Genomic DNA, 26,245 nt, shown 5'->3' on the forward strand with positions numbered 1-26,245 from the left:
AGCATAAAATGGAAATACTCACCTCAAAAGTGTTCTTACGTACAGCACTTAAATAAATCTATAAACACAGCAGTCTGAAATCACATGACATAACATGTTTACAATAAAAAATGCAATACAAATAAATAAATAAACATCACGATAGAGGAAAACAGACACCAACCTGCTGCCTGAAGTCTCGGCTGTGGACACACGAAGTGAGCAACAAAGTCCCGGAGGGAACTCTGCAGCTGGAAGTCGTGGGCCACGGAGGGCCATTCTCTCCATTCCTCGACACTGAGGCCACACTGTTCCACTCCCACTGGTCTGTCTTGCTTTGGTTCATGGGCGACATCTGTGGAGTCTCAGTGTGGTCTTGTTTGTAGTACTCTGTCTGATGATATGTGGTTTATCTCAACCTATAGGGGTCGGGGAACCCCACCCAGTTAGTCCCAAGAGTCTTCTGAGCAGGGGGGGACAGAATTGATGGAGAAGCAAAGAATAAAAACAAAAGTTCTGCCACACAAATATGTATTTTTTGTTTTCATTTTAATTATTCAAATTATTATTTTAAAAAAGCAAATTTATTTTTGTTGTAAATACGTAATTAAAAAACTAACTATAGCGACATCTTTCGGATGAATGTAGTGAAGTGGAACTAAAAAATAGTAATCCCAAACACAACAACCTTCAGCACAGTATACTTGAGTAGTTATACTTATAAATCTTACATTTAACTCAGATTTGATCAACTTCATCACAACATGCGGAGAGTAAACCCAACGAGTTGAGGATTGAAGAGTTTTATTTTGTGTCAATGAAAGAAGCATATGATCATCAAGAGAAGGCTGGTACACGGCACCATGCTGTCAAGTAAAAACAATGGAAACAAACCAAATTGTACACTTTTGAGAGGTACCAAATACTCGTTTTTTTCTGTAATCTTCTCGGATTATCTTGGCACCTTGATCAAAGTCACTACTAACGATCCACCAGTTTTTCAGCCTGTGCCAACATCACCGCCGAGAGAGGCTCCTCCCCAAAACTGTGGACAAACTTGTCGCACTCAAGCCGTTCACTTCACCATGAAATGCACAGTATGAGTCGACTCTGGGGTGTACGCATACAAAAACGTATACGTAAAAGTTAGCACGAGTATAAGATGGGGGTGAAATTTACATCATCACATTAGGAAAGGGCGAACATGTCCTCCCCACACCTGCGTGAAGTCTGCTCCTCCTTGCCCTCCTCTTCCATCTTTTAAGGTGTTGGCTCCCATCAGCACACCTGTCCAGATGTCATCGTCCCCCCCCCCCCTACCCCCTATCATCCCCCCGCCCTGCTCCGCCTCACCCTCTTCATCATATCAGGGCATTACTATCGTCGTCTCTGCAGTTCACACTGGCCACCAGCGGGTGATGCCGGACTGTTTTGTTGCTCCACTTGTGGGTGTCCTGCAGCCCGGGCTCCAGGAAGTACAGGCACGCTCCGAAGCCCGCCAGCACCAACACGGACACCAGCAGGTAGAGGGGGACGAACCAGTCCAGGAAGAGCCACGACATCGCTGCTGTCGGAAGAGAGGGGAATGGGATGGGGAAGGGTGGAGGAGGAGGAGGAGGAGGAGGAGGCATGACGAAGAAAGGAAAGGAGGAGAGGAGAGTTAAAAAAGAAGAAGTGATCCTTCAGGGTGAGCTGTCCGGCGTGACACAGCATCCCATTATTTTCAACCATTTCTTAACAAGTCTTCCTCATGAGACACTCTGGAACCACGACATCACACAGCCAGCTCCCAGAAACAATTTTACATTTGGAGAAAACACACAGAGATGTTGACAAGCAGTACAACAATAAAATGATATATATATTAGCCAGCGTTACCTGCGGACACTGCTGAATCCGAGGGCGTCCTGGTCTCAGGTGGTCGGTGATGAGCAGCTCGGAGTCAGACTCTAATCACCAGATTGACTTTGCAGCGCCGCAGCTCTGGTTGTTGCATGTGCTCCTCTGAGCGGCACCGAGGCTGCATGCGGCTTCATCCTTCCCAAGCTCCTGGCTCTGATGGGGGGAAAGGAAGGGGGGGGGGTTGCCATGCCAACACCCCCTGCTGTTGGCAGAGAGGATAGATGGGAGTGGGAGGGAAAGTTATATAACTATAATATTTTTTGGGGCGGAGAGGGGCTGGAGGTGTAGGAGGAGGAGGAGGAGGAGGAGGAGGGGCCCCTTCAGATGTCTGGATGCTTGCCGCCTCGCCGCTTGCTGCGTAAAATTAATTCCACTCCATTTAACAGCAAGGCCATCAGAGTTTATGTGACATTGAGAGAAAGAGTGTGGGGGGGGGAGTGAGAGCCACACCTCTACATATCTGCTCTGACTGACAGCAGCTGCAGTGTTTTATGTATTTACTCCTCTGAGTGATATATACACTACCGTTCAAAAGTGTGGGGTCATCCAGACAATTCCGTGTCTTCCATGAAAACTCACTTTTATTTATCAAATGAATTGAAAATTGAATCGAAAATATAGTCAAGACATTGACAAGGTTTGAAATAATGATTAATATTTGAAGTATTAATTTTGTTCTTCAAACTTCAAGCTCAAAGGAAGGCCAGTTATAGCTTATATCACCAGCATAACTGTTTTCAGCTGTGCTAACATAATTGCACAAGGGTTTTCTAATCAGATATTAGTCTTCTAAGGCGATTAGCAAACACAATGTACCATTAGAACACTGGAGTGATAGTTGATGGAAATGGGCCTCTATACACCTCTGGAGATATTTCATTAGAAACCAGACGTTTCCACCTAGAATAGTCATTTACCACATTAACAATGTATAGTGTGTATTTTTGATTAATGTTATCTTTATTGAAAAAACAGTGCTTTTCTTTGAAAAATAAAGACATTTCTAAGTGACCCCAAACTTTTGAACGGTAGTGTATATATATATAGATATATACCCGACATGATGAAAAGTTGTCAGAGGATGCCATCTCTTTTAAATAACTGCCATTTTTAGCTCGTTCTGCACAAGCGTGAGATTCAACAGTGCAGCCAATCAGATCATCAGATCAGCTTCAAATGAAAAACGATGACAAGCTGAGATGTGGAGAGACGTGACGGTTTAAAGCTGCGAGTTCCGTCAGGAAGGACGACACTGATTGGATTCAGATCGACATTTAACATCTTCCTGAGGGACAGAATAAGGAAGTCTTTATTGCTGGATTTGGTTTTGATGATTTCTTCGTTGCAGCCTTGACTGAAGCCCTTTGTAACTTTTTTTAATTTTGGGGGGAAAGATTAATATAATATGACTTATTTGATTGTTGATTAAAGTCTTATTTCCATCATTGCCCTTGGTATCTTCACAGTTCAGCAGAGATGCAGGTACTACACCAACTTATCAAACATTAGAAAACCATAAAGAGAAGTAGAAAAGTAACATATGAACAAAGAACCGACTTACATGGAAAGTTTGCAAATGTTCAATCAACAGAAATTTCAGCAACGGTCGATTCAGTGGAGGTTCACACTGAATTGTATTGTTTATAGCATTGTTACCAGACCAGAGTTATGGAAATGACTCATCTGAGAGAAACGAGAGCTATGTAATAAGTCTTCAAGTGTCACATTTTCACAATGAATGTGTGTGTGTGAGCGTGAGTGAGTGTGTGTGTACATATCCTCTCTTCTCACATTACTCGAGCCATGGAGCAGGTTCAATGGGCCGATAGTTAATGATCCCGTCTCTTTATTTAAGAGAACCATCTCAGCGTGGGAATCCATATCTGACAGAACAACTACAACCGACGCTGGAGTCTTGGACAGCATCGTCAGACTCCTCTCCAAAACTATGCACTCTATGTTTCTCACAAAAAAATAGATGAAACACACGTATTGTAAAAATGCTAAACCACTGGTGTAAGAAAAAAAGATAATAGAAGAGTGAACAGAGAGGATGCGGGGATACATGAGGGAAGGCCTCGGGGGAGGGGAGAAGGTGACTTCAAACATGAACTTGCATGTCTGAATATCACAAAGTAACCTGCTCTGAAGAGCAAATCACTCATATTAAACAGAGATATGAAAGCCATGCAAAATGTACAAAATGAAATATCTTTAATTTTGTCTTTGTTTAGACATCTTCACAAGTCTATTCCAACGTCTATAAGCAAGTTTACGTCTGATGGTTGGAGGAACCCTTATCCCCACTATGGCCAAAACCGAGTAGATTTGTGAACTCCTGAGAAGGATCGAACAGCTCTGTCATGCCCAGTGTTATAATGTAACAGCCCAAACACCTGAAACATATATGAAATAAATAAAGAGTGGAAACGGGGGAAACAGCTGGCCTGTCTCCATCCGAAGCTTATATGGATATTAAATAGTCGGGCAGTTAATCCACCGTAAAAAAACACAACTCGTGATCATTAAGAACTTGAAAAAGGAAAAGAAGGGCAGCACTGCTTGTTGACTTTGTTCCTAAATTCATAAATGACCCACAAGCTTCATATGTTGTTGTTGTTGTTAGTTTCGTTTTTTTAATTGAAAGGAGCATGTTTGAAATGTTTGAAACAAAAAAAATTAAACCCTAAAAAAACTCTGATTCTGACAAACACATGAAAGAAGACAAAGCTGAGAGCACATTGGCTCACAGTGAAGATGAAGACTTCTGTACAGTACAAAAGAACTAAAAGCTGCCAGTGTGTTCGTATCTCATAACTTTTGCTGTACGTTGTTGGACTGGGACGGCGCTCTGTTCCGCAGGAAGTCTGACACGATGGGCGCGACGACTTCAGGCTCGTCCAGATGAACGTGGTGATCGCCTGGTACCGTCACCACCGTGTGCTGAACAACAGAGACACACAGGGAGCTTAAACCATACAGCATCAATAACCACGGAGATGTTTATGTTTTTAATTGCTTTTGTGGTCAAGTTGCAAACTCACGTTTCGGTCCTTTAAGCTCCGGAGGAGAGTCGAGTTAAACTTCCTTTGAGATGGTTCGGAAAATGATCTACTGAAGCCTTTATCGGTTCTGGAGAAAAATATATTTTGAACATACAATGTGAGACTTATAAAAATAATGCAATGATCCATTTCAGTGGGGTGAGCGATGACTTACAGAACAAGGAGAACAGAGGCCCGAACCCTCGACTGCATCTCCAGGCTCTGCTCCAAACTCATGCGCCATGTGTTTTTCTGAGAACACACAACATATAAAACACACACACTGTGAAAGCTGAACGGTAACAGAGAGGGGGGGGGGGGGTCTGGGGAGGTGACTCACAGAATAAATGCGTAGGTCTCTAGAGAATTTGAATCCTGCGGAAGAGAAAGGCGTTCAGGTGAAAAGCACAGTGATAGTATTCCTCCCTGTGGAGGAGGAAGAGGAGGAGAGATAGGAGACGCACCTCCTTCCACTTGAACTAGACCTCGCTCTAACAGGACGTGCACCGACTGTTCAGTCAGAGTCGGGTTTGCAGCCAACAGCCTGAAAGAAATAAAACACTTCAGCCATTCACTGACAGGGAGAGACAAAGAAATCGTATAAATCTGAAATAAATCTGAATGGTACCTCTCGACTGCCTTCTCATGGGTGTACACTCTTTTCTCTTCTTTGGTCTTTTTCTCCAACTGGAGCATCTCCTCCATCCCCTGCCTCACCACTTCGGGAAGTTCTTTCTGCGGGAAAAAGGGACAAGAAGATAGTTTCAGCTCAGTGTCAAAGATATAGCAGGATAAATGTTCACCACTTCATGAAGATCATTCAGTTCTTGAAAGCCTCCGGTGGATATATTAAACACACATTTCATACAGATTATGCATCGAGGACACGGAGGTCAGGTCCTCTGCATTTGTCTCGAGGGAGGTTTGACATCTGGTGGGCATTACATGGCCCGAATCTGGGATTTCTGTTTTCGAGCTAAAACTGAATTTAACTACTTTGAACCAACAAAATAAATAAAGAAATATATTCTCTCCTCTCCTGTTTAACCAGCTCCCAGGCTTCAGATATTCCTCTTTGGTCACAGTTTTCGTGGCTCAGCCCCTCGTTTTGTTGCCGTCGGCCGCGACTCCTCCCACTGCTTCTATTACAAACAGTCATATTCCTTGTACTACTACTGCTGGGGGGGCTGTCATAGCATTGCGTTCCCCCAAGCTTCACAGTGAGGGGAACCCGGGGGAGTCAAAATTACATCGTACTGAATCTGTCGGTAGGAATCCGAAGGAGTCCAGAAGCACGAGGGCGTCCACCATCTCAGGGTACAGAGCACTGAACTGCAGAACACACAATATGAACCGTACAGTGATACAGGGAAACACACACACACACACACAGTAATCTGTTTGAGGGAGAGGAAAGAGATGAGACGATGACGCTCACCATTGCAGCGATGTCAGCACCTGCAAAGGAAACGATTTTGCACTCGAGATGATTTTCGTGGCACAGCAACACAGATTGAGATGAATCCTGTTGTCACGCCGCACTCACCCATGCTGTGGCCGATGAGGGAGAATGTCCTCAGCTGCAGGGCTGCGGGAGTTAATTTCACAGATCATCAACCTGGTTTTGGTATCTCATCACAGAGTTGCCACAAGTCCTTCCGTGGTTCATTTTGATGCATTTAACTCACACTGTTCATGATCATATTCATGCACACCATTATGAACACACACACCGTCTACAACTCGCCGTACGTCCATCACGTATGTAGGACAGGAGTAGGACTCTCCGGGAGGAAGATGCGATGACAGGCCGTGACCCGACAGATCCATCGCCACGTATCTGCACTCTGAGAGGAGATGTGGCAAATATTCACACAACAAACTCAAGTTTTCATTGTCAGATTGTAAAGATATGCAAGTGGCTCTGCAACAAAATCAGCATCCAAATAAAAAAAAGTAAGGCTCTCTATACAGTCAGGCCTTGAAGGTTTCCTATGATCTCTAGGCTTTTAGGGCTTTATGAACTTCCTGCACAGGAAATGGAGTCAAATTAAATTAACACCGGTAGAAGGTTTCACAGACCTTGGACAACAAGAGTCAAACACAGAGCCAGAAGAAGTATTTGTTTAAACAATTCAATTCCATTCAGGACAGAATCCTTCATAATGAAAATCAGGTTAAGCTGAGTTTGTGCTCTTAGAGGGATTTTATAGTTTTCCAAAAACTCCTCGGATCATTCACATTTTCAGCAGTAACAAATAATATTCCGATTTTGCTTTCTAGATAAAAGAGGAACATTGTTTCTTAGTTGCATTAACACAAGCCAGTCAGTGGCTAAACCCAAACCAGTTTTTGCTCATGAATACTGTCTGTTCGATCCGAGAACCAGGGATGATCACGTGACTGCCCTCTGCGTCTCCTGAAAGGGTCGTGTGTATTTATTATGTCAAATGTAAAGCTCTTTTCCAGGGAAAAGTTCTGGAGGAATATCAGACCCCTATCAAGTAAAGTGTTACCCACGAGCGACAGTTCACCTTTGGGTAGAAGGGGAATGAGGGTGTTGAATGTGCCACAGTTGTCAGCCCAGCCGTGCAGGCACAGCACGGGGCGGCCGTGGTCAAGACCCCAGACTTTCCCCCTGATATGTCCCCATGGCACCGGGACGGAGAGCTCCGAGCCCACTGCACACATTGCACAAGAATAACGGAGTTCAGAAATTAAACTGTTGACATTAACACGGCTATTATTAGTATTAACGGTCGTCGCGTGAAATGTGTGACTGTAACGTAACGCCTCTGCATCGTTACCGTCTTTGGCCATCGTAGAGTACGTTGCGCAGTGTCGAACTTCGCGTAAAGTTCGCAACAGCGATCGCATTTCCACGCATGAACCGGAGCCGTGAACAGAGCGTGAAGAAGCCCCTCCCCCTTTACAAAGTCACTTCCGCGTTCTCTCGGCTCACAGGGGCCGTTTATCTCGAGCCGTTTCTCAATCAGCGTTTCTCAATATGCGTTCTTGTCCGTACTTTTCTGTACTTTTGTTCTCGGGGAGACGGGGGCTCGTGACCCGTTATCTGTCGCAGCCCGAGTACATGTTCCAAATCAAAGTTCGCTTCTCGCAAAGCACGGTCAAAATGCCCGGATGTGACTCCCACTTTCCGGAGGATGCATCAGAGGAGACTTGTGTGTGTACTCTGGCCAGCCGATATCCCAGAATGCATTTCGCACCAGCAACAGGAAACAATGGCGGAGGAGAAATTACACAACTGACAGTTGACTTTTTCTAAATACTACCGTTGTTGAGTCACGGAATGTAATGTTAGGATGTTTTCAGGCGAGAAGTTAATAGTTTAAGCATCATGTTTGACTGAGGGTTAAGATTTATAACTTAATATTTTAATTAATCTTTAACGTTGAACTATAACGGTGTATTTTTACTTTTGACCGAATTGTTTGCAATTACATGTGTAATATAACTATATATTATTTATGGGTGTATATATATATATATTATATATACTCCCATAAATAATTATATTTAAAGGAAAATGAAAAAAGCAGGGTTGTCATATTTTGTTTGGCTGTAAAAATACTTTACAGTGAATAATTAGAGTAAACCCAGGAGCAAGAACAGCTGATGTGGTGACGTCATCAAGTCAGCTGCTGTTCCAATCGCAGAAAGACCGTCCTCCCGTCCTCCGGAGTCTGGACTCCCAAGACCAGACCAGACTCCCAAGTCCAGACTCCAAAAGAACACAAGTCTGTACTCAGTGTACTTTGAATTGAGAAACGCCGTCAGTGTCTTGCTCAAGGACACTTCGACATGTAACTCTGGGGAGAGCGGTGATAGAACTGAGTACCTTGTTGTTACGGGACGACCACTCGCCCCATGAGCTACAGCTGTCACACAACTGCATCACATACAAACATTTAGACGTTTGAATGAACTGTAGCGACCCTGTGAAGTGGCTGTCGATCACAGGTGGCACCGTGCGTGCTGGTCGAGGGGGCGTGCCTGTGATTGGCGGAGTAGAGGGGAGGCGGGGTTAACCTGTGGAAGAAGGGAAGTTAAGGGTGGTTGACGGGAACCGTTGTGTCGACGTTCGAGCTGCTGAGCTGCTGAGCTGCGAGGAACACGCTGTCTGTGTTGGAGGATGCCCAATAAAGAAGGAGTAAATACGTCGTCCCGTCTCCGTGTCATCAGTCCATAACGTCCGAGACGTTACAGAACAAAGAAAACTGTGCAAGAAAAACATTTACAGTGCATCCGGAAAGTATTCACAGCGCTTCACTTTTTCCACATTTTGTTATGTTACAGCCTTATTCCAAAATGGATTAAATTCATTATTTTCCTCAACATTCTACACACAACAACCCATAATGACAAAGTGAAAACTGTTTTTTGCAAATTTTTGCAAATCTGTTAAAAATAAAGAACGAAAACATAACATGTACATAAGTATTCACAGCCTTTGCCATGACACTCAACATTTAGCTCAGGTGCATCCTGTTTCCACTGATCATCCTTGAGATGTTTGATTGGAGTCCACCTGTGCTAAATTCAGTTGATTGGACATGATTGAGAAAGGCACACACCTGTCTATATAAGGTATCACAGTTGACAGTGCATATCAGAGCATAAACCAAGCCATGAAGTTCAAGGAATTATCTCTAGACCTCGGAGACAGAATTGTATCGAGGCACAGATCTGGCGAAGGGTACAGAAAGATTTCTGCAGCATTGAAAGTCCCAATGAGCACAGTGGCCTCCATCATCCGGACATGGAAGAAGTTTGGAACCACCAGGACTCTTCCTAGAGTTGGCCGCCCAGCCAGACTGAGCGATCGGGGGAGAAGGGCCTTAGTCAGGGAGGTGACCAGGAACCCGATGGTCACTCTGACAGAGCTCCAGCGTTGTTCTATGAAGAGAGGAGAACCTTCCAGAAGGACAACCATCTCTGCAGCACTCCACAAATCAGGCCTGTTTGGTAGAGTGGCCAGACGGAAGCCACTCCTCAGTAAAAAGCACATGACAGCCCGCCTAGAGTTTGCAAAAAGCACCTGAAGGACTTTCAGACCATGAGAAACAAAATTCTCTGGTCTGATGAAACAAAGATTGAACTCTTTGGCCTGAATGCCAAGCGTCATGTCTGGAGGAAACCAGGCACTGCTCATCACCTGGCCAATACCATCCCTACAGTGAAGCATGGTGGTGGCAGCATCATGCTGTGGGGATGTTTTTCAGCGGGAGGAACTGGGAGACGAGTCAGGATTGAGGGAAAGATGAATGCAGCAATGTACAGAGACATCCTGGATGAAAACATGCTCCAAAGCGCTCTGGACCTCAGACTGGGGCGACGGTTCATCTTCCAACAGGACAACGACCCAAAGCACACAGCCAAGATAACAAAGGAGTGGCTTCGGGACGACTCTGTGAATGTCCTGGAGTGGCCCAGCCAGAGCCCTGACTTGAACCCGATTGAACATCTCTGGAGAGATCTGAAAATGGCTGTGCACCGACGCTCCCCATCCAACCTGATGGAACTTGAGAGGTTCTGCAAAGAAGAATGGGAGAAACTGCCCAGAAATAGGTGTGCCACGCTTGTGGAATCATACCCAAGAAGACTTGAGGCTGTAATTGCTGCCAAAGGTGCTTCAACAAAGTATTGAGCAAAGGCTGTGAATACTTATGTACATGTTATGTTTTCGTTCTTTATTTTTAATAAATGTGCACAAATTTGCAAAAAACAGTTTTTACTTTGTCATTATGGGTTGTGTGTAGAATGTTGAGGAAAATAATGAATTTAATCCATTTTGGAATAAGGCTGTAACATAACAACATGTGCAAAAAGTGAAGCGCTGTGAATACTTTCCAGATGTACTGTATGGGTAAATATATTAAAATATACAGAGTGGAGGGCATTAACATTCTTTTATTTAATGACGTAGTCCCAAACTATGGACTATCTAATACCCACACTATCATATATGGCAAAAAAAAGATGGAGTATGTCCCAATCCATTATGGGTTTTTGATCCTCAATCCCCTATACGCAGTGGATCTATAAGTAGGAAAGGTCAAAGTTCAAGGTGTCCTGTTATGAGGAAGCAGTATGTCCCGATTGAATGCATACACCAGCATTGATGATTGTTTCATCAGTCATATCACATAGTTTGCTTTAAGAAGAATAAAAACATTAAAATGTGCAGTTATTCTTAAAATCTTGCCAACGATTGCTGTTTTGTGAATTACCAACAAATAACCCTGCAAAATAAAAGTAATCTTCTTCATAGTTTAACAGCTGCGCTACTGAAGCTGTAAACAAGTACTCGTGGAGTGCAGATTCATCCTCTGCTCCCACCGCTTCCCTTTCTTCCCACAGCTCACCGACTTTTGAGATCAAGCTCGAGGAAGCGCACACACACTTCAGAGAAACTGTGCAACTGATAAAATATTAACAGCAGGCAGCAGACTTCTAAGACACCTGGCCCGCCACAGTGCATTTCAAACACTCCCTGAAAGGCAGGAGCCACAAAGTGATACTCAGTCTACACTGCAGGGCAGCAGGAAGACAGCGGTCTGAGAGTCAAGCAGTCAACTCAGGACTTTATTCCCTGTACGGTCGAATGAGGTCAAGTACGACAACTCAGCCATAGCGTCCATCTACACAAAGCCAATAGTGTTGAATCTTTGTCGACTGATTAAATTCTACATTTATTCTGAGACCATAATTAGAAGTGCTGTTTTCATATCCTAAACACCGCCCCTTTAAAATGTACCCCTCCGACACTTTGGTTCATAATCCCTCAAGTGTCATTTCTACTTTTCGTCCTCCTGGCAAGTCTGTGGTTGAGTTGCATTGTGGGTAATGTAGGTGTTGTGTATTTTCCACCTCACAAGAGGTCATGTACTAAAATCTGTAGGTTCACAAGGTTTCTGTGGTGAGGGGCCTTTGTGTAGAATGAGTTCATGAGGGTTGGGGGCAATAAGCCCGCTTGACCCCCTTCCCAACTGATGTGACCGGCCTTTAGATTCTAACGTAAACGCCCCTTTTCTTTATCTATATAACCTGTGGCAGGGTGCCAGATCATTAGATTTTCCCAATTTGATTCCTGAAAGTCTCCAGTCGTTCTAGGCGTCTGTCTTTGACCTGTATCTTGTAGAATAAACTTTGTATTCTTATCAAGTGCTGAGTCGCTCAAAATTTTCTTCTCCATCATCACCTCATCACTATCTGCCGGTCAACAAATAAGAGACAACATAGGCTCCCAGTTTTGACAAGGAAGAAGAATGCACTTAATAATATTTATTAAAATACATTAAAACATTTAGGATTCCAGGTCTAAAGCACACATGTGATTGTTAATAGCACAGTATCAATACAAACATAAGAAAGTAGTTTGAATCAGCAGTGTAACGTGATGTTTTTGTGTTTGCTACATCTTTGATGTGTGTTCATCTCGTCTGGCTGGCTGTGTCAACAATCTGGTCCGCAGGAAGTCAGACACAAGCGGAGCAACGACTTCCGGCTGATTCAGGTGCACGTGATGATTGCCTGGTACCATCACCACCGTGTGCTGAAAGAAACAGACAGGGAATATTCATTATAAGTGTCACATTTTAACCTGAAATAACAGGTTTTTTTCCTGTCACCTGGGAGCAGCAGAAATAAGTTGTAAACACAACGTTGACATGTTCAACTTTTAACTCATGTCGTGTTCTTGGTCATGTGATGTATATGAGTCCAATTCTCTCTTTTAGCGCCATTTTTTGGTCTCCACCAACGGCAGAGAGGGAAGTGTGGGTCGCCCTGCTGAGCTTGCTGCCACTGTGACCCGACCCCGGATAAGCGGCTGATGGATGGATTACAGCTTGTTTAAAAATCAGGAGAACATTCCTGCCCACTGCTCATTCTCATCCGCTTAATCCGGGGTCGGGTCGCGGGGGCAGCAGACCCAGCAGGCTGACCCAGACTTCCCTCTCATCCGCAACATTTTCCAGCTCATTCTGGGGGATCCCGAGGCGTTCCCAGGCCAGCCGGGAGATATAATCCCTCCAGCGTGTCCTGGGTCTTCCCCGGGTCTCATCCCAGTTGGACGTGCCTGGAAAATCTCGAAAGGGAGGCGTCGAGGAGGCATCCGAATCAGATGCCCGAACCACCTCAGCCGAGTCCTTTTAGACTCAAAGGAGTAGCAGCTTGACTCCAAGCTCCCTCCTGATGACCGAACGCCGTACCCTATCTCTAAGGCTCAGCCCGGCCACCCTACGGAGGAAACTCATCGGACCCTATGAGACGGCATAGATCCTATCTGCCTGATGGATCATCGAGGTCTGGGTCGTGGAATTCCAGCTCCTGACTACGCCACTGTCCTGTTGAGACTCCGCCCACTGTTGAGACTCCGCCCACTCCTCCTCTCTACCGCCATCTGCCTGATGGATCGTGGAGGTCTCCATCGTGGAATATGCCTACTATGAACTATTCATACACTCTGTCATATTCATTGAATGTATTTTAACTCTAAATCTGTCCTTCTGTACACATTACATCTATTGCATCTGTCCATCCTGGAGAGGGATCCTCCTCTGTTGCTCTCCTGAAGGTTTCTTCCCTTTTTTTCCCCCTGAAGGGTTATTTGGGAGTTTTTCCTGATCCGATGTGAGGTTTTGGGGCAGGGATGTCTATGTGTACAGATTGTAAAGCACTCCGAGACAAATTTGTAATTTGTGAAATTGGGCTATACAAATAAACTGAATTGAATTGAATTGAATTGAAACTCAGTTCGGCAGCTCTTACCAGATAGCCCGTAGCAAGGAGTCTGGAACCCAATACTCCCGCAGCACCCCCCACAACAACCCCTAAAGGACCCGGTCAAAAGCCTTTTCTAAGTCCACAAAGCACATTTAGACTGGTTGGGCAACCCAGGACCCCTCCAGTAGTCTTGCGAGGGTAAAGAGCTGGTCCACAGTTCCACGACCGGGACGGAATCCGCACTGCTCGTCTTGAATCTGAGGTTCGACCAACGGTCGGAGCCTCCTTTCCAGCACCCTGGCATAAGCTTTCCCCGGGAGGCTGAGTAGTGTGATACCACGATAGTTCAAGTGCACTCTCTGGCTCCCCTTTTTGGAACCACCACCCTGGTCTGCCAGTTCATGGGTACTGTTCCTGACCCCCATGCGACATTGAAGAGGCGTGTCAGCCAAGACAGCCCAACAATGTCCAGCGCCTTCAGCATCTCAGGGCGGATATCAACCATCCCCGGCGCCTTCCCACCAAGGAGTTTTTTGACAACCTTAGCGGCCTCTGCCAGGGATATTGGTGTGACCCCCGCCAAATCTATAGGCACTGCACCCTCTAGAGGGGACATGTTGGCCGGATTTAGCAGTTCCTCAAAGTGCTCTTTCCACCTTCCGGCGATGTTCACCGTCCGGGTCAGCAGCCCCCCCCACCCCCCCCACGCTGAGAACAGCCTGGGGTAGGCCCTGCTTTCCCTTCCTGAGCCGCCAGATGGTTTGCCAGAACCTCTTTGAGGCCGACCGAAAGTCCTTCTCCATGGCCTCCCGGAACTCCTCCCATGCTCGAGTTTTCGCATCCGTGCCCACCGCAGCTGCAGCCCTTCTGGCCTGCCGGTATGTCTGCTGCTTCAGGAGACCCCTGGGCCAACCAGGCCCGAAAGGCCTCCTTCTTCAGCTTGACGGCTGCTGACCTTCCGACCACAGCTCCTATCGCAGGCTTCCACAATAGAGGTTTTGAACACGGTCCACTCGGATTCCATGTCTAATCTAATCTAATCTAAATCTAATTATTCGGACATATACCAAGTTTCTCTTTTTTTGCACAGCAGCTTCCCATCACTTGGAGAGAGAAGTTGAGTTCTCTTCTCTGCTGATCGAGCCCCAGTATGTAGGTCAGCGTTAAGGTTCCCAGCTAAAGATGTGTGCTGCCTCTGAGACATTGAGCTCAAACGGCGCAGCTACTTTTGCACCCCTCCAGTCTACTACAAGGCACAATTACACACAGGCTTAACGGCTAAAAGTAAAACACAGAGATGCAAGCAAATGTACCTCCCTTTACACAAACGCTGTGAAAAGATACTCACGTTTCTGTCCTTGTAGGACTGGATAAATGCTTGTCCAGGACTGGATAAATGCTTGTCCAGTCCTGTATAAAGTTCCTGCAAGCCGTCCTTTGCTCTGGTGAGACAAAGAAGAAAGGGAGAATGAAGATAGCATGTGTATTTACACTCATATTAGTACATGCAATGACGAATCTGGGGAGGGGGATTACTTACAGAACAATTAAAAGAGGGTTTTTTATCCTGGACTGCAACTCCAGACTTTGTTCCCAGGTGATGCGCACAATATTTTTCTGAAAACAAAAAAGGACCAAAACATGATGCTGCACTTGTTTAAAAAAAAGGGCTGCACACTACGCCCGTGGGAGATATATATATATATATATATATACTGTATATAAAAGTTGTGCAGTTATGCAAAAACCCACCAGATTAATACGAAAGTCTCGGGTAAACGCCATACCTGCAAGAGATAAATACATTGTGTTAAAAACATATTCAATGTCAGCCAGGTTTGTTCTAAGAGGAGCGGCCATAACAAACATAAAAGCCCAAAGGAGGAGGAGTGTGAAGGCGCACCTCCTTCCACTTGAACTAGACCTCGCTCTAAAAGGACGTGCACAGACCGCTCGGACAGACTCGGGTTTGCAGCAAACATCCTGCAAGAAAAATAAAAGGCTTTATTAAAAAATCACGAGAGCGGATGTTTGATCGTCTGTTGAAACCAGCGGGGATAGGAAAGCTGCATCACCTCTCTACTGCCTTCTCATAAGTGTAAACTCTTCTCTTCTCCTCCGTCTGTTTTTCAAACTGGCACATCTGATCCATGCCCTGTCTCATCACCGAACATATTTCTTTCTGTAAAAAAATTAAACGTCTATGATGAGGGATTGTACAGCACAGCTCTTCACAGAGGAATATTATGGAGTAAGGCAATAACATCATATGACATTATATGAATACTTAGCCAGACGACAAAACTGTGTCACATTTAATGGCAATAGTGAATAAAAGCTTTTATTATTCATTTTTATTGTAAATGTTAATTCAAAAATGAAGAATAACCTGTATATTATTCTCCATTTACTCCAATAATAGTGTGAGCTTGTTAATACGACATTTAATACCGGTGTCGTGATCCCACGAGGCAAAGTAGGATGGAAAGTCGGTGTGGATGATACGCCTTAGAATTGTTTTCCGTTCTATTAAATTCTTTGTCATAGATGACAAAAATTAACGACGACGTAATCAATTAAGTGAATGCAACCTGGATACGCAGCATAAAAGGGAAGGATCGATTACCCACTAATAGGGGCAGTGCCGAAATCCAAAACGAAAGACCTACCTTCTTTTTTATTGCCATAAAACAACCGAATAATCTCCCAACAGAAGTAATAACACAAATTGTAAACTTTCTGCCACCTGACAAAACATTGGATACTCACAGTAAACATCTTTGCCGACTATTTTTCTTATTCTACTGGCGGAAAATTGCAATTTGTGAAAAAAACTGGTACATTAAATCTCTCCTTATTATATACACGGTTCAATTTCTTTGTGCATTTTCCCCGTTTGAAGAACCCCAAAAAATAATCCACTACTATTGGATCGGTCCGTGCTCGGCTTCGGGTTCTTGAACTTCGGTAGTTCAGCAGATAGTTTGGTGTTAAACGCAAAATAAAAGCCAGCGTCCATGGTCCGATAAAAAAAAAAAAAGCTTCTATAGTAAAAGACTGAAACAACAAATCCTCAACATGTGGGAGGACTGTTCTGTAACCTAGTTGAAATAAATATGATATTTTGCAACACAACTTCAAAGTCTCCTCACCGTTAAATAAGCAACGAATTACAGCCCTGTAGAAACGAAGACTAAAAACTGTAAATACCACATCTGTAGGTAAGAATCCAGAAGAGTCCAGCAGTACGACAGCATCCACCATCTCAGGATACAGAGCACTGAACTGAGGAAAAGTGGGGACTAAATACCACGCGGTACAGAGAAATACAGAGAAAATAGTCACATGTCTTGAAACGGTTACTTACCATTCCAGCAATGTTACCACCTGAGTTAAAAAATAAATAAAAAGGGAAAGAATGATCAAACTGTTAATATAACATGACACATTAACATTTTAAATGCTTCAGTTGTGCGGTTAAGCTGCACTCACCCATACTGTGGCCTATGATGGAGAAGTGCCTCCACTGCAGAGCTGTGGGAGTCATTTCACTTTGGTTTATTTGATAAGGGACAGTGCACATTAATAAAAACACTTCTGTAAATGCGCCAGAGTTAGCAAAGAGGCTATTTTTCATCTGAATTTCACAGATCATCAACCGGGTTCAGAAGCTCATCACAGAATACAGGTTCTAGTTGAGGGACAATGTCACTGCTGTGGTTTCACTGCAACACACAGGCACCAGAGCTGGCTATATGAGAATAGATCGCCATAGTAATGGTTCCAGATGGGAACGCTCTATGGTTATTATAATTTTTTGTCACCTGCTTAAAAAAAGAAGACCATTCAATAACCCAATAACTATTTAAAATCTGCTCGTAAATCTTCATTTTAGTTCAAATAATCAAGCTACGTTTCCATTGAAGGTTAACGACCAATGAGAATGAATAAGCAGGGGGCACACGAACCCCCCCATGCAGAGGTCGAGCTGGTTGCCTGATCAAACTCTGATGTTTGACTTGAGTTTGTGGCTGAATGTGTTCCACAACTCTTTGAAGCCTCTCACCGTCAATGATTCGGCGTACGTCCATCACGTACGCAGGAAACGAGTAGGAGACTCCGGGGTGGCGATGCGACGACAAGCCGTGGCCCGACAGATCCACCGCCACGTACCTGCACTCTGACGCACAGGGAGGAGAGCCGAGCGTCACCAAGTTACTGTCGCATCTCTCTTTAGGCAAACATGCACCTGTATTATGCTACAAAGACAAATAAACTCAACATTTTATGAACCAAATATTAGTCTTACAAATAAAAAAATTAAAAAGTAGTGTTATCAGGAGAGTGTTTTGTCAAAATGCAGGATAAATGTGCCTCTTATTGTTTGAGTAAATAGCCGAAAGGCAGGACCAGAGTTGGCAGAGAGAGAGAGAGAGGCAGGACCAGTGTTGGCAGAGAGAGAGAGAGAGAGAGAGAAACAGGACCAGTGGTGGCAGAGAGAGAGAGAGAGAGAGAGAGAGAGAAACAGGACCAGTGGTGGCAGAGAGAGAGAGAGAGAGAGAGAGAGAGAAACAGGACCAGTGGTGGCAGAGAGAGAGAGAAACAGGACCAGTGGTGGCAGAGAGAGAGAGACACACTTCACAGGATGGAGTTTCTAGCTGAAAGTTTGAAGGAACAAAGACGAGAAAAGGCTTGGAGAAAAGAAGGGCTGCGTGTCCAACTGCGCTAATGAATCTCATTCAGCTGTGTTTCTCCAGCTGCAATAAAGGGTTGCCTTGGTGATGGTAAGTGACTCCTGGGTCAGACAGTTAATTTATTAGAAATTAAGTTGTGGCGCACCTCTCACACTCCTGCTTCTCAGTAAAAAAAACGAAATAACGGGAGTTGAGTTTTAATATATATGTTTTTTTGATGCATGTATGTTTTACATGAACAACAATTACCTTTGGGTAGAAGGGGAATGAGGGTGTTGAATGTGCCACAGTTGTCAGCCCAGCCGTGCAGGCACAGCACAGGACGACCGTGATCAGGACCCCAGACTTTCCCCCTGATCTCTCCCCATGGGACCGGTATAGAGAGCTCTGAAACTGGACAGAAACACTCCGGTTCAGTTATGCTGTAACCTGTTTCATAACTCTTCGATAGCGGTGTCCTGCAAAACATGCAAAAGTTTAAATTACCATAACAATTTGATCCTTCTTACGTCAAATGTTTTATACAGGCTCATTTTAAATTTTAACAGAGAAACCTGATGAAAATTAAAATATGTTTCTTTACTTTTGTGTTATTACACACCGTTTTATAACATTGAATAATCACAAATTCTTGCCAGATTTGGATATATTTCTCCTTAAAAAAAAAAAAAAAGAGTAAAAAAACGTACACAAAAGGACATTTTCTGACACATTTACTGATTAAAAAAGATCCAGGCGGCCTGTCACCATTACAGCTCGAGAAGGGTTCCAACAGACAATCCACAACTCAAAGATTTTACATTTCGAATGATATAAGACAGGAAACTTTAGGAACATTTAGCAGACACTCCTTTAAACCAATGGATGTTTTGCATTTCTGCTTAAGAGATCACTAAACCCTTTCATTATTGAATATCAGGACTGACAAATGAGTCCGTCCTCTTCTTCTTTTTGGTGAAGCTGACCAAGAAGTCTACTATACTACATTCATACACCCAGTTAAGCTGCCTTTAAAAAAAATAAGCTACACGTATACTAATCACGATGAGAAAAGTCCTTTTCCATATTTACTTGTCTTCATCCATCTCTTCCCTTTGGCTGTGCTCACTGTGTTTTATCATTACTGTGTTCAATAAAGAGAATTAATAAAACATTGTCTGAAAATTGGTGACAAGAGGTTCCTGCAAAGAGCCCAACGGATATTAAAAGATAAGCCCAAGGGATATTTAACTCCAGAGCATCTTCTTTCATCAGGCTGTGAGACTCATCCTCCACACAGGGTAGTTTTGCTTTGGGCTTTTTTTGGTCGCAAAATGGGGTTTAACAATTAACTTGGTTGCCCAACCCTGTTAAACTGTGACAGTAAACTAACCTCGTTGTGACCCTGGTGAAGTTTCCTCAGCTCACACACATAGCCTATTCATATTTATGAAACATTTAACATGTTCTGTAACACTCATGGTTTTAAACTAAAGAAACACTCCTCCTTTTCTCCATGTGGAAGCAGTAGTTACCCGTTTGTTTCATCCCAGTGGAATGAAGGTGTCTGACGCCCTTTAAAGCCTGCAACATGTCGGAGGACTCCTCTGCTGAACAACCAATGACAATAAAAAACTGAGTGGGGAAATATCTATTAGTTAAACACCTTCACAGCCAAGCTCGGTGTTTTTCCGGGTGCTGAAAGCCAACGTGACGTGAGCTAAAGATACTATTGGATAATAGACCACGTGGCGCCATTGTCTGGACCAATCATCTCTCAGAAGAGGAGGGGCTTACCTTTCTCAGGTTTAGCAGCAGAGGGCCTGTGTGTTCTTGGACCATGGGGTTTACTGCCACCGGTGGTCACAGTTCACCGACGTCCTTACACGTGTCCGGTGGAAATGGAGCGTCACATTTTATTTATTAGATTGTGAAATAAAAACAGAAAGAGTGCAGGAAACTTAAAAAGACATTCAAACTAAACAAAAGTACAAATAAAAAAGATGCAAGGAATTATAAAGACAATTCTTTTAAAGAGTAGAATACAAATAAAAGACAAAACTAAATATAGTTAAAACGGTCAAAAAAAGTGAAAGCAGTACGAGGTGTGAATGAATAGTGACATTAGAAATATGTTGCCTTAAATTGAGGTTCATAACATTGCAACAATCCAGAAATGTATTTATTAATGTATAAACCAACTAACAATGAAATATGTTTGAGGGGAGACACAAGCAGTGCTCTAACAAAATCTTTATTCATATTTTATCAGTGATGCCAAGTTTGACAGTTAGATCCGTGTTCACGAGCAGTGATTGACAGATGGGACGGAAACTCCTGATTGGTTGTTTTCAGGCGTGGTGGAATCACGCCATTATGACCACTTAAGGAATTGTTCTCAGATTAAGAAAATAAACTCATATACTACTCAGGATAATTATATGAAGTTAAAATGTATGTGCTAAGGATTCAAAATGCGCTCAATACCAAATGTAGAGCCGATCTATTGGCTCCACAGCATCTCTCAACATTCACTCATTCAGGGTTCATTAGTATGGAGGACTCAAAATGACTTAAGTATAAATAAATAAATGCATGAATAAATATAGGAATAAATACATAAATGCTTAAATAAATGTATAAATAAATGTTTAAATAAATAAATAAATACAGGAATGAATAAATATAAGTTATAAATCAACAGAACATCATTAAATAAATATATTTCTACATTTCTGTATTTCTTCATTTATTTATTTCTCTATTTACGTGTCCACACGTATTTCTTTATTTATTTATGTGTGACATTTACGTGTCCGTATATTCAAATGAGCTGGGGCGGTCCGAACCTCTGTCTAAAGCATGATTGGTCACAGGAGTGTGATGCACCTGGTGTGTTATGCTCTACTACTTCTGCCTGGCACATGACGCTGAAGTTGGCTCGCTCAGCTAACCGTTAGCAGAAGTTAGCCTAGACAGCTTTTTGACTTCAGCCCTTTATCAATTCCAAGTACACTGAGTACAGACTCGTGTTTTCTTGGAATCTGGTCTTGGGAGTCCAGACTCTCGAGGACGCAGGACGGTCTTTCTGGTCTTGTGACGTCACCACATCAACTGTTCTTGCTCATGAATTTACTCCAATTATTCACTGTAAAATACTTTACAGTGGAGTAGAATGTGTTGCGGTGTTCACTGTTGTTTGGCGTAGGCTACGAATAAACGGTAATAACTATACAACGTCTCGTAGCTTTCCTGACCCAGGGTCGCTACAATATGAAGTTATGAATCTTAACCCTCAGTCAAATTGACGTAACGTTATCTTTTAGTAAATGATAAACTCGTTGTGCTCTTTAGATCCTCCAAAACCTAATTATATCTCATGTTTAGCCGCTACGGAGACGTCAGAGCCAGCGGAGCATTTCAAAAAGTCCTGCCGAGATCAGGCTTCTCTCGGCGGCCACACAGCGCGCTGAGCGCCCGGAGCTCAGAGGTCCCGCGAGCAGAACCTCAAATCTCCGTCGCATATCCTTATTAGGCTGAATCTCGATAAACCGACCACAGATTTGATGCTTAAACTACTAACTTCTCGGCTGAAAACATCCTTAAATTACATTCCGTGACTCAACAACAGTAGTATTTAGAATGTACAGACAAGAATGCATAATAAACGCTGTTCGTCTACAGGTCCAAGTGCTAGGGATCGATTGCTTCTGTCTTGCTCCCTGACTTGACCAATCCTGTTCAACAATGAGGTTCGGACCGCCCAGCTCATTTGAATATACGGACACGTAAATGTCACACATAAATAAATGAAGAAATACTTGTGGACACACAAATAGTAGGGCTGTGAAACGATTAAAATTTTTAATCGGGTTAATCACAGGTTTTTGTGGATTAATCATGATTAATCACATATTACCGATATTCTCGGTATATTTTGTGAGAACATAGAGATTTATGACAAAAGACAGATATATACATTTATACATTCTTCTATACAATGGTGCTGCAACAAAGCAGTTATTTAGCAGTTTTCTTCCATATGGAACATTAATACATCTTCATCCTAAACAGAATGTTTAACCCTCCTGTTACCTTTCGGGTCAATTTGACCCCATTCAATGTTTAATGTCGGTGTTCTTTGGGGTCAATTTGACCCCAGGCTGTTTTTCACTGTGTCAAACATAAGAAATATCAACTTTTTTATTTATTTAAAGGGCTATTTAGGTAGTCAACAAACAAACATAAAGTACCTCACACTTAAACTTGGGAAGCAATATTAATTCTAATAATTTTCTGGAGGTTTTAATTGCTGGGGTCAAATTGACCCCGAGGGTAAAATATGTTAGTAAATGTAAAGGTAACAGGAGGGTTAAACAGAACATGTTTCTCTTGTTTGTCAACCATTAACTCCACCATGATACAATCTAAAGGCCTCTAGTCTTCCTCTAGCAGCTGCTGAGGCAAACTGACTGTGTGGGTTTTCTTCATGAACTGGGCCGTGATGAAAGGGACGGCGGGGACACCGCTGCAAAGCTGAAACCTCACCGGCCAGGACACGGACACGGGGACAGATTGACAAGTGACTTTTCTTTTGCTCGGTCCCGATGCGCGCGCACGGAGCTCTGTGGCGCGCGAGACGGAGATCGATAAGTGTTAACGCAACGCGAAGAGACAGAAATGACATGCTGCTGTGGAGATACGATCAACAACAGACGTTTAGTTTAATAAAAGAACAAAGACGTGCTCTAGAGAACATGTCAGGGGGCGGGCCAATCTTTTTAATGTCATGCGATCTACCAACACTACGCCGCGATCGACTGGCAGGTCGCGATCGACGTGTTGAGACCCTGATCTACAGGAAGTAAAAGTCGTAACAAGGTTTCCGTAGGTGAACCTGCGGAAGGATCATTACCGATGAACAGACCGTCTGCATGAGAGCGGACAGAGTTCAGATTGAAGTGGTGTATTGGAAGCTCATTTTGCAAGTGACTTTTTTTTCGTCCCGACGACCAACAACAGACGGATTGGAAGCTCATTCTGCGCATGCGTTAAATGCGTTAAAAAAAAATAACTAGTTAAACCTGTAATTGAATTAACTGAGTTAACGCGTTATTTTTCACAGCACTAATAAATAGAGATATAAATAAATGAAGAAATACAGAAATGTAGAAATACATTTATTTAATGATGTCCTGTTGAGTTATAACTTATATTTATTAATTTCTGTATTAATTTCTGTATTTATACATTTAGTCTTGTATTTATTTATTTATACATTTATTTAAGCATTTATTTATTTATTCCTGTATTTATTTATACATTTATTTAAGCATTTATTTATTTATTCTTGTATTTATTCATGCATTTATTTATTTATTTATACTTAAGTCATTTTAAGTCCTCCATACATTAGGGCAGCTGTATCAGAAATCTGGATGTTTTCTCCCAAGTTTTTAGCTTCTCCTAAATATAGCTGTTTTTCTTAACTGTGGGATGTGGCTGGACAATCTAAACATAAACGTGGAATCAAAAGTTTACAGATTAAGTTGGGAGGTGTGGTGAGAGCCAGATGATTTGATTGGTGACAGGACTGAGGGAGGGAGTATAAAAGGTCAGTTTTGGAGGGGGGGACGTCAGGCCAAGAAGAATTTGGTTTAATCACACAGGATATTGAACTACTCTGCAGGTAGGCACTGTTTTTAAAAAAAGATCTAAGAATAATGTACTTTTATTGATATAAATGTGTTGATTTAGGCCAAACCAACAGAGATTAAAAGTGACAATAGTTTTTGGGAAAACATAATAATAGGTTCAAGTGACAAGTTTGGTCATTTATCATTCATTCAGAATGCAGATTGAGTTTTTTTTTTTTTACAGTTTGAGAAAATAAAGCCGTTTTTATCTTATATAGTAAACAAACAAAACAAAGAGTGTAAGTGTATTATTGTGTTGAAGACTAGATATGTCTCATTTATATGATCTTTATGACCATGTGACAGCTTTCAGAGCATTAAAGCTGTCACATGAACTATGCAGGCCCACAGCACGGTTACTTTAGACTCAGCGAGGGAAGCCGGGGTATCGTGGCCACCTCAGTTATGGCACCAAGAAGAAAACGGTGTTCCTTGATTTGATTAAGGAAAAAAAAAGTTTCTGTAATTGTTCCTTCGTGCCCTGTGAAGGAATCGTCTTTTTTTCCCCTCAAATCAGTGTTTATATTTGTGTCCCCTTTCCTACATCACCTCAGATCATGGCTGACTTTGACCTGGTGCTGAAGTGTTGGGGTCCAGTGGAGGCGGACTACGCAGGCTATGGGAGCCTGGTTCTGACTCGGTTAGTGGCTCTGACGAGATAGGATCTCTCTTTCCTCTTGGTCAGGTGGTTCGCAGTGAAAATTGTAACTCAGGATGCTTTTATTTACTATTTTAAGTCATTTTTTTTTTTGTGAGGACATGACAGTTGTATCTGTAACACCTTGTGTGTGTGTGTGTACAGTTTATTCGTAGAGCACCCTGACACCCAGAAGCTATTCCCTAAGTTTACCGGCATCACCCAGGGTGACATGGCTGCTGACGCGGGGATTTCCGCCCACGGTGCCACGGTGCTGAGGAAGCTGGGCGAGCTGCTGAAGGCCAAAGGCAGCCACGCCGCCATCCTCAAGCCTCTGGCCAACAGCCACGCCACCAAGCACAATATCCCCCTCAACAACTTCAGGGTGAGGTCCATGTACCTGGAGGGGGGTTGTCCTGATGGTCCATCGTGGTTCCCATCCAGACTTCACAGTAAAGCAGTTTGTGTGATTTTCTCCTCAGCTGATTGCAGAGGTCATCGGTAACGTCATGGGAGAGAAGGCTGGGCTGGACGCCGCCGGGCAGCAGGCCCTGAGGAACGTGATGGCTGTCGTCGTCACTGATATGGAGGCCGACTACAAACAGCTGGGCTTCACCGGCTGAAAGTCACACAACGTCAGAGCAGGGATGACAGACAAGGAAATGTTCCACCTGCAAGATTACAAATAATAATAAAAAATGAGCTGATCTTCTGTAAACATACATCAACTAAAAGGCGATGAAAGTGTATCCATCACAGCACCTCCAAGAATGACAGCCTCATGTATTGCTATAGAATTAAGGATTGTAGGAGAGAGGAGCTTTCAGTGTTATTGTTCATTCTTATTTCAGTTAAATGCGATTGATCTCATCTCTTCTTGACGAACAACAAACTATATAAACACTATGTCAAATATTACCAATGCAATCAAAATAAAAGCCATGACTCTACTTTGTGTCATAATTTGTGCAAATATAAAACAAAACACACACGCACATGATGAGTGTGATAATAAAGTATGAGGGGACGGATGTCTTTGTGACGGACGGGAATTAAGTCAACTCAGAAAGTTTCAGCATCGAAGAGTTCTGGACACGAGTATATAAACACACACATAATCATATGCACACTTGAAGGTGTCACCAGGGACCTTCGTGCACACACTATCTTCAGTCATCTGATGTAACATGGACGTGACCTCTGCTTCATTAAACCTCATCTTTTTGGTTATAAGCCAATATGAAGGCATGAGCTATGACGGATGGCACATGCATATTAATTTAGTCGGTTGAGTGTTTAAAAAGGACAAATCAAACACACATACACACTTCCATTACCTTAAGACCCCATCGACATGCAAGTTGTATAATTACTGTGAGCGTGGAGCTGAAAAGCACTTCTTTAGGCTCACCGGTCAATAATGAAAATTCATTTGGACTTCAAGGCGTTAAAAGACGGTGGGAGTTATCAGTGTTATCGTTGACCTCCACATCCCACTCACCCTCTTAGTCGTCCTTCTGACTTGATGCCTGAAAACTGTTTGAATGATGGACAATTGCCAAGATG

At 43.2% G+C, this 26,245-nt stretch overlaps 3 protein-coding genes across 4 annotated transcripts; 1 reads left to right on the top strand and 2 right to left on the bottom strand.

Moving 5' to 3' along the window:
• Positions 1-4,489: 4,489 nt before the first annotated feature.
• Positions 4,490-8,094, bottom strand: LOC130190797 (serine hydrolase-like protein). Of its 2 annotated transcripts, none has more exons than XM_056410418.1 (12): positions 7,951-8,094; positions 7,460-7,606; positions 6,659-6,772; positions 6,472-6,513; positions 6,364-6,383; positions 6,183-6,257; positions 5,554-5,660; positions 5,390-5,469; positions 5,266-5,300; positions 5,101-5,177; positions 4,926-5,013; positions 4,490-4,824 (listed from the first exon to the last, which is right to left on the bottom strand). In XM_056410418.1, coding segments are annotated over exons 1-12 (918 nt in total). In that variant the 5' UTR covers positions 7,952-8,094; the 3' UTR covers positions 4,490-4,692. The 2 variants fall into 2 exon arrangements, with proteins under 2 accessions (XP_056266393.1, XP_056266392.1); XM_056410417.1 differs by having other exon boundaries at positions 7,733-8,094.
• A 4,121-nt stretch (positions 8,095-12,215) lies between these two features.
• Positions 12,216-20,034, bottom strand: LOC130190796 (serine hydrolase-like protein). The gene is made up of 12 exons (XM_056410416.1): positions 19,882-20,034; positions 18,617-18,760; positions 17,740-17,853; positions 17,166-17,207; positions 17,041-17,060; positions 16,884-16,958; positions 15,749-15,855; positions 15,577-15,656; positions 15,426-15,460; positions 15,214-15,290; positions 15,022-15,115; positions 12,216-12,501 (listed from the first exon to the last, which is right to left on the bottom strand). The coding sequence occupies exons 1-12, from the start codon at positions 19,937-19,939 to the stop codon at positions 12,361-12,363; spliced, it is 987 nt and encodes a 328-aa protein (XP_056266391.1). The 5' UTR covers positions 19,940-20,034; the 3' UTR covers positions 12,216-12,360.
• Positions 20,035-23,970: 3,936 nt separating this feature from the next.
• On the top strand, positions 23,971-25,629 carry mb (myoglobin). Its single transcript, XM_056410428.1, has 4 exons — positions 23,971-24,035; positions 24,597-24,682; positions 24,845-25,064; positions 25,162-25,629. The coding sequence occupies exons 2-4, from the start codon at positions 24,600-24,602 to the stop codon at positions 25,300-25,302; spliced, it is 444 nt and encodes a 147-aa protein (XP_056266403.1). The 5' UTR covers positions 23,971-24,035; positions 24,597-24,599; the 3' UTR covers positions 25,303-25,629.
• The last annotated feature ends 616 nt before the right edge of the window (positions 25,630-26,245 follow it).

The sequence above is a fragment of the Pseudoliparis swirei genome, chromosome 24, assembly GCF_029220125.1.
Source record: "Pseudoliparis swirei isolate HS2019 ecotype Mariana Trench chromosome 24, NWPU_hadal_v1, whole genome shotgun sequence".
Taxonomy (NCBI): domain Eukaryota; kingdom Metazoa; phylum Chordata; class Actinopteri; order Perciformes; family Liparidae; genus Pseudoliparis; species Pseudoliparis swirei.

What these genes read in the sequence shown, in the direction of transcription:
- LOC130190797 (XM_056410417.1), bottom strand. Translation starts at nt 7,802, where the DNA reads ATGCGATCGCTGTTGCGAACTTTACGCGAAGTTCGACACTGCGCAACG. An exon ending in GAGACCTACGCATTTATTCT is followed by an intron (nt 5,178 to 5,265) that starts GTGAGTCACCTC and finishes GTGTGTTCTCAG; the next exon opens with AAAAACACATGGCGCATGAG. An exon ending in GGAGCTTAAAGGACCGAAAC is followed by an intron (nt 4,825 to 4,925) that starts GTGAGTTTGCAA and finishes TCTGTTGTTCAG; the next exon opens with CACACGGTGGTGACGGTACC.
- LOC130190796 (XM_056410416.1), bottom strand. Translation starts at nt 19,939, where the DNA reads ATGTTGCAGGCTTTAAAGGGCGTCAGACACCTTCATTCCACTGGGATG. An exon ending in CACTGGGATGAAACAAACGG is followed by an intron (nt 18,761 to 19,881) that starts GTAACTACTGCT and finishes GTTTCTGTCCAG; the next exon opens with TTTCAGAGCTCTCTATACCG. An exon ending in GATTCTTACCTACAGATGTG is followed by an intron (nt 15,856 to 16,883) that starts GTATTTACAGTT and finishes ATTTTTTTACAG; the next exon opens with AAAGAAATATGTTCGGTGAT.
- mb (XM_056410428.1), top strand. Translation starts at nt 24,600, where the DNA reads ATGGCTGACTTTGACCTGGTGCTGAAGTGTTGGGGTCCAGTGGAGGCG. An exon ending in GGGAGCCTGGTTCTGACTCG is followed by an intron (nt 24,683 to 24,844) that starts GTTAGTGGCTCT and finishes GTGTGTGTACAG; the next exon opens with TTTATTCGTAGAGCACCCTG. An exon ending in TCCCCCTCAACAACTTCAGG is followed by an intron (nt 25,065 to 25,161) that starts GTGAGGTCCATG and finishes TTTTCTCCTCAG; the next exon opens with CTGATTGCAGAGGTCATCGG.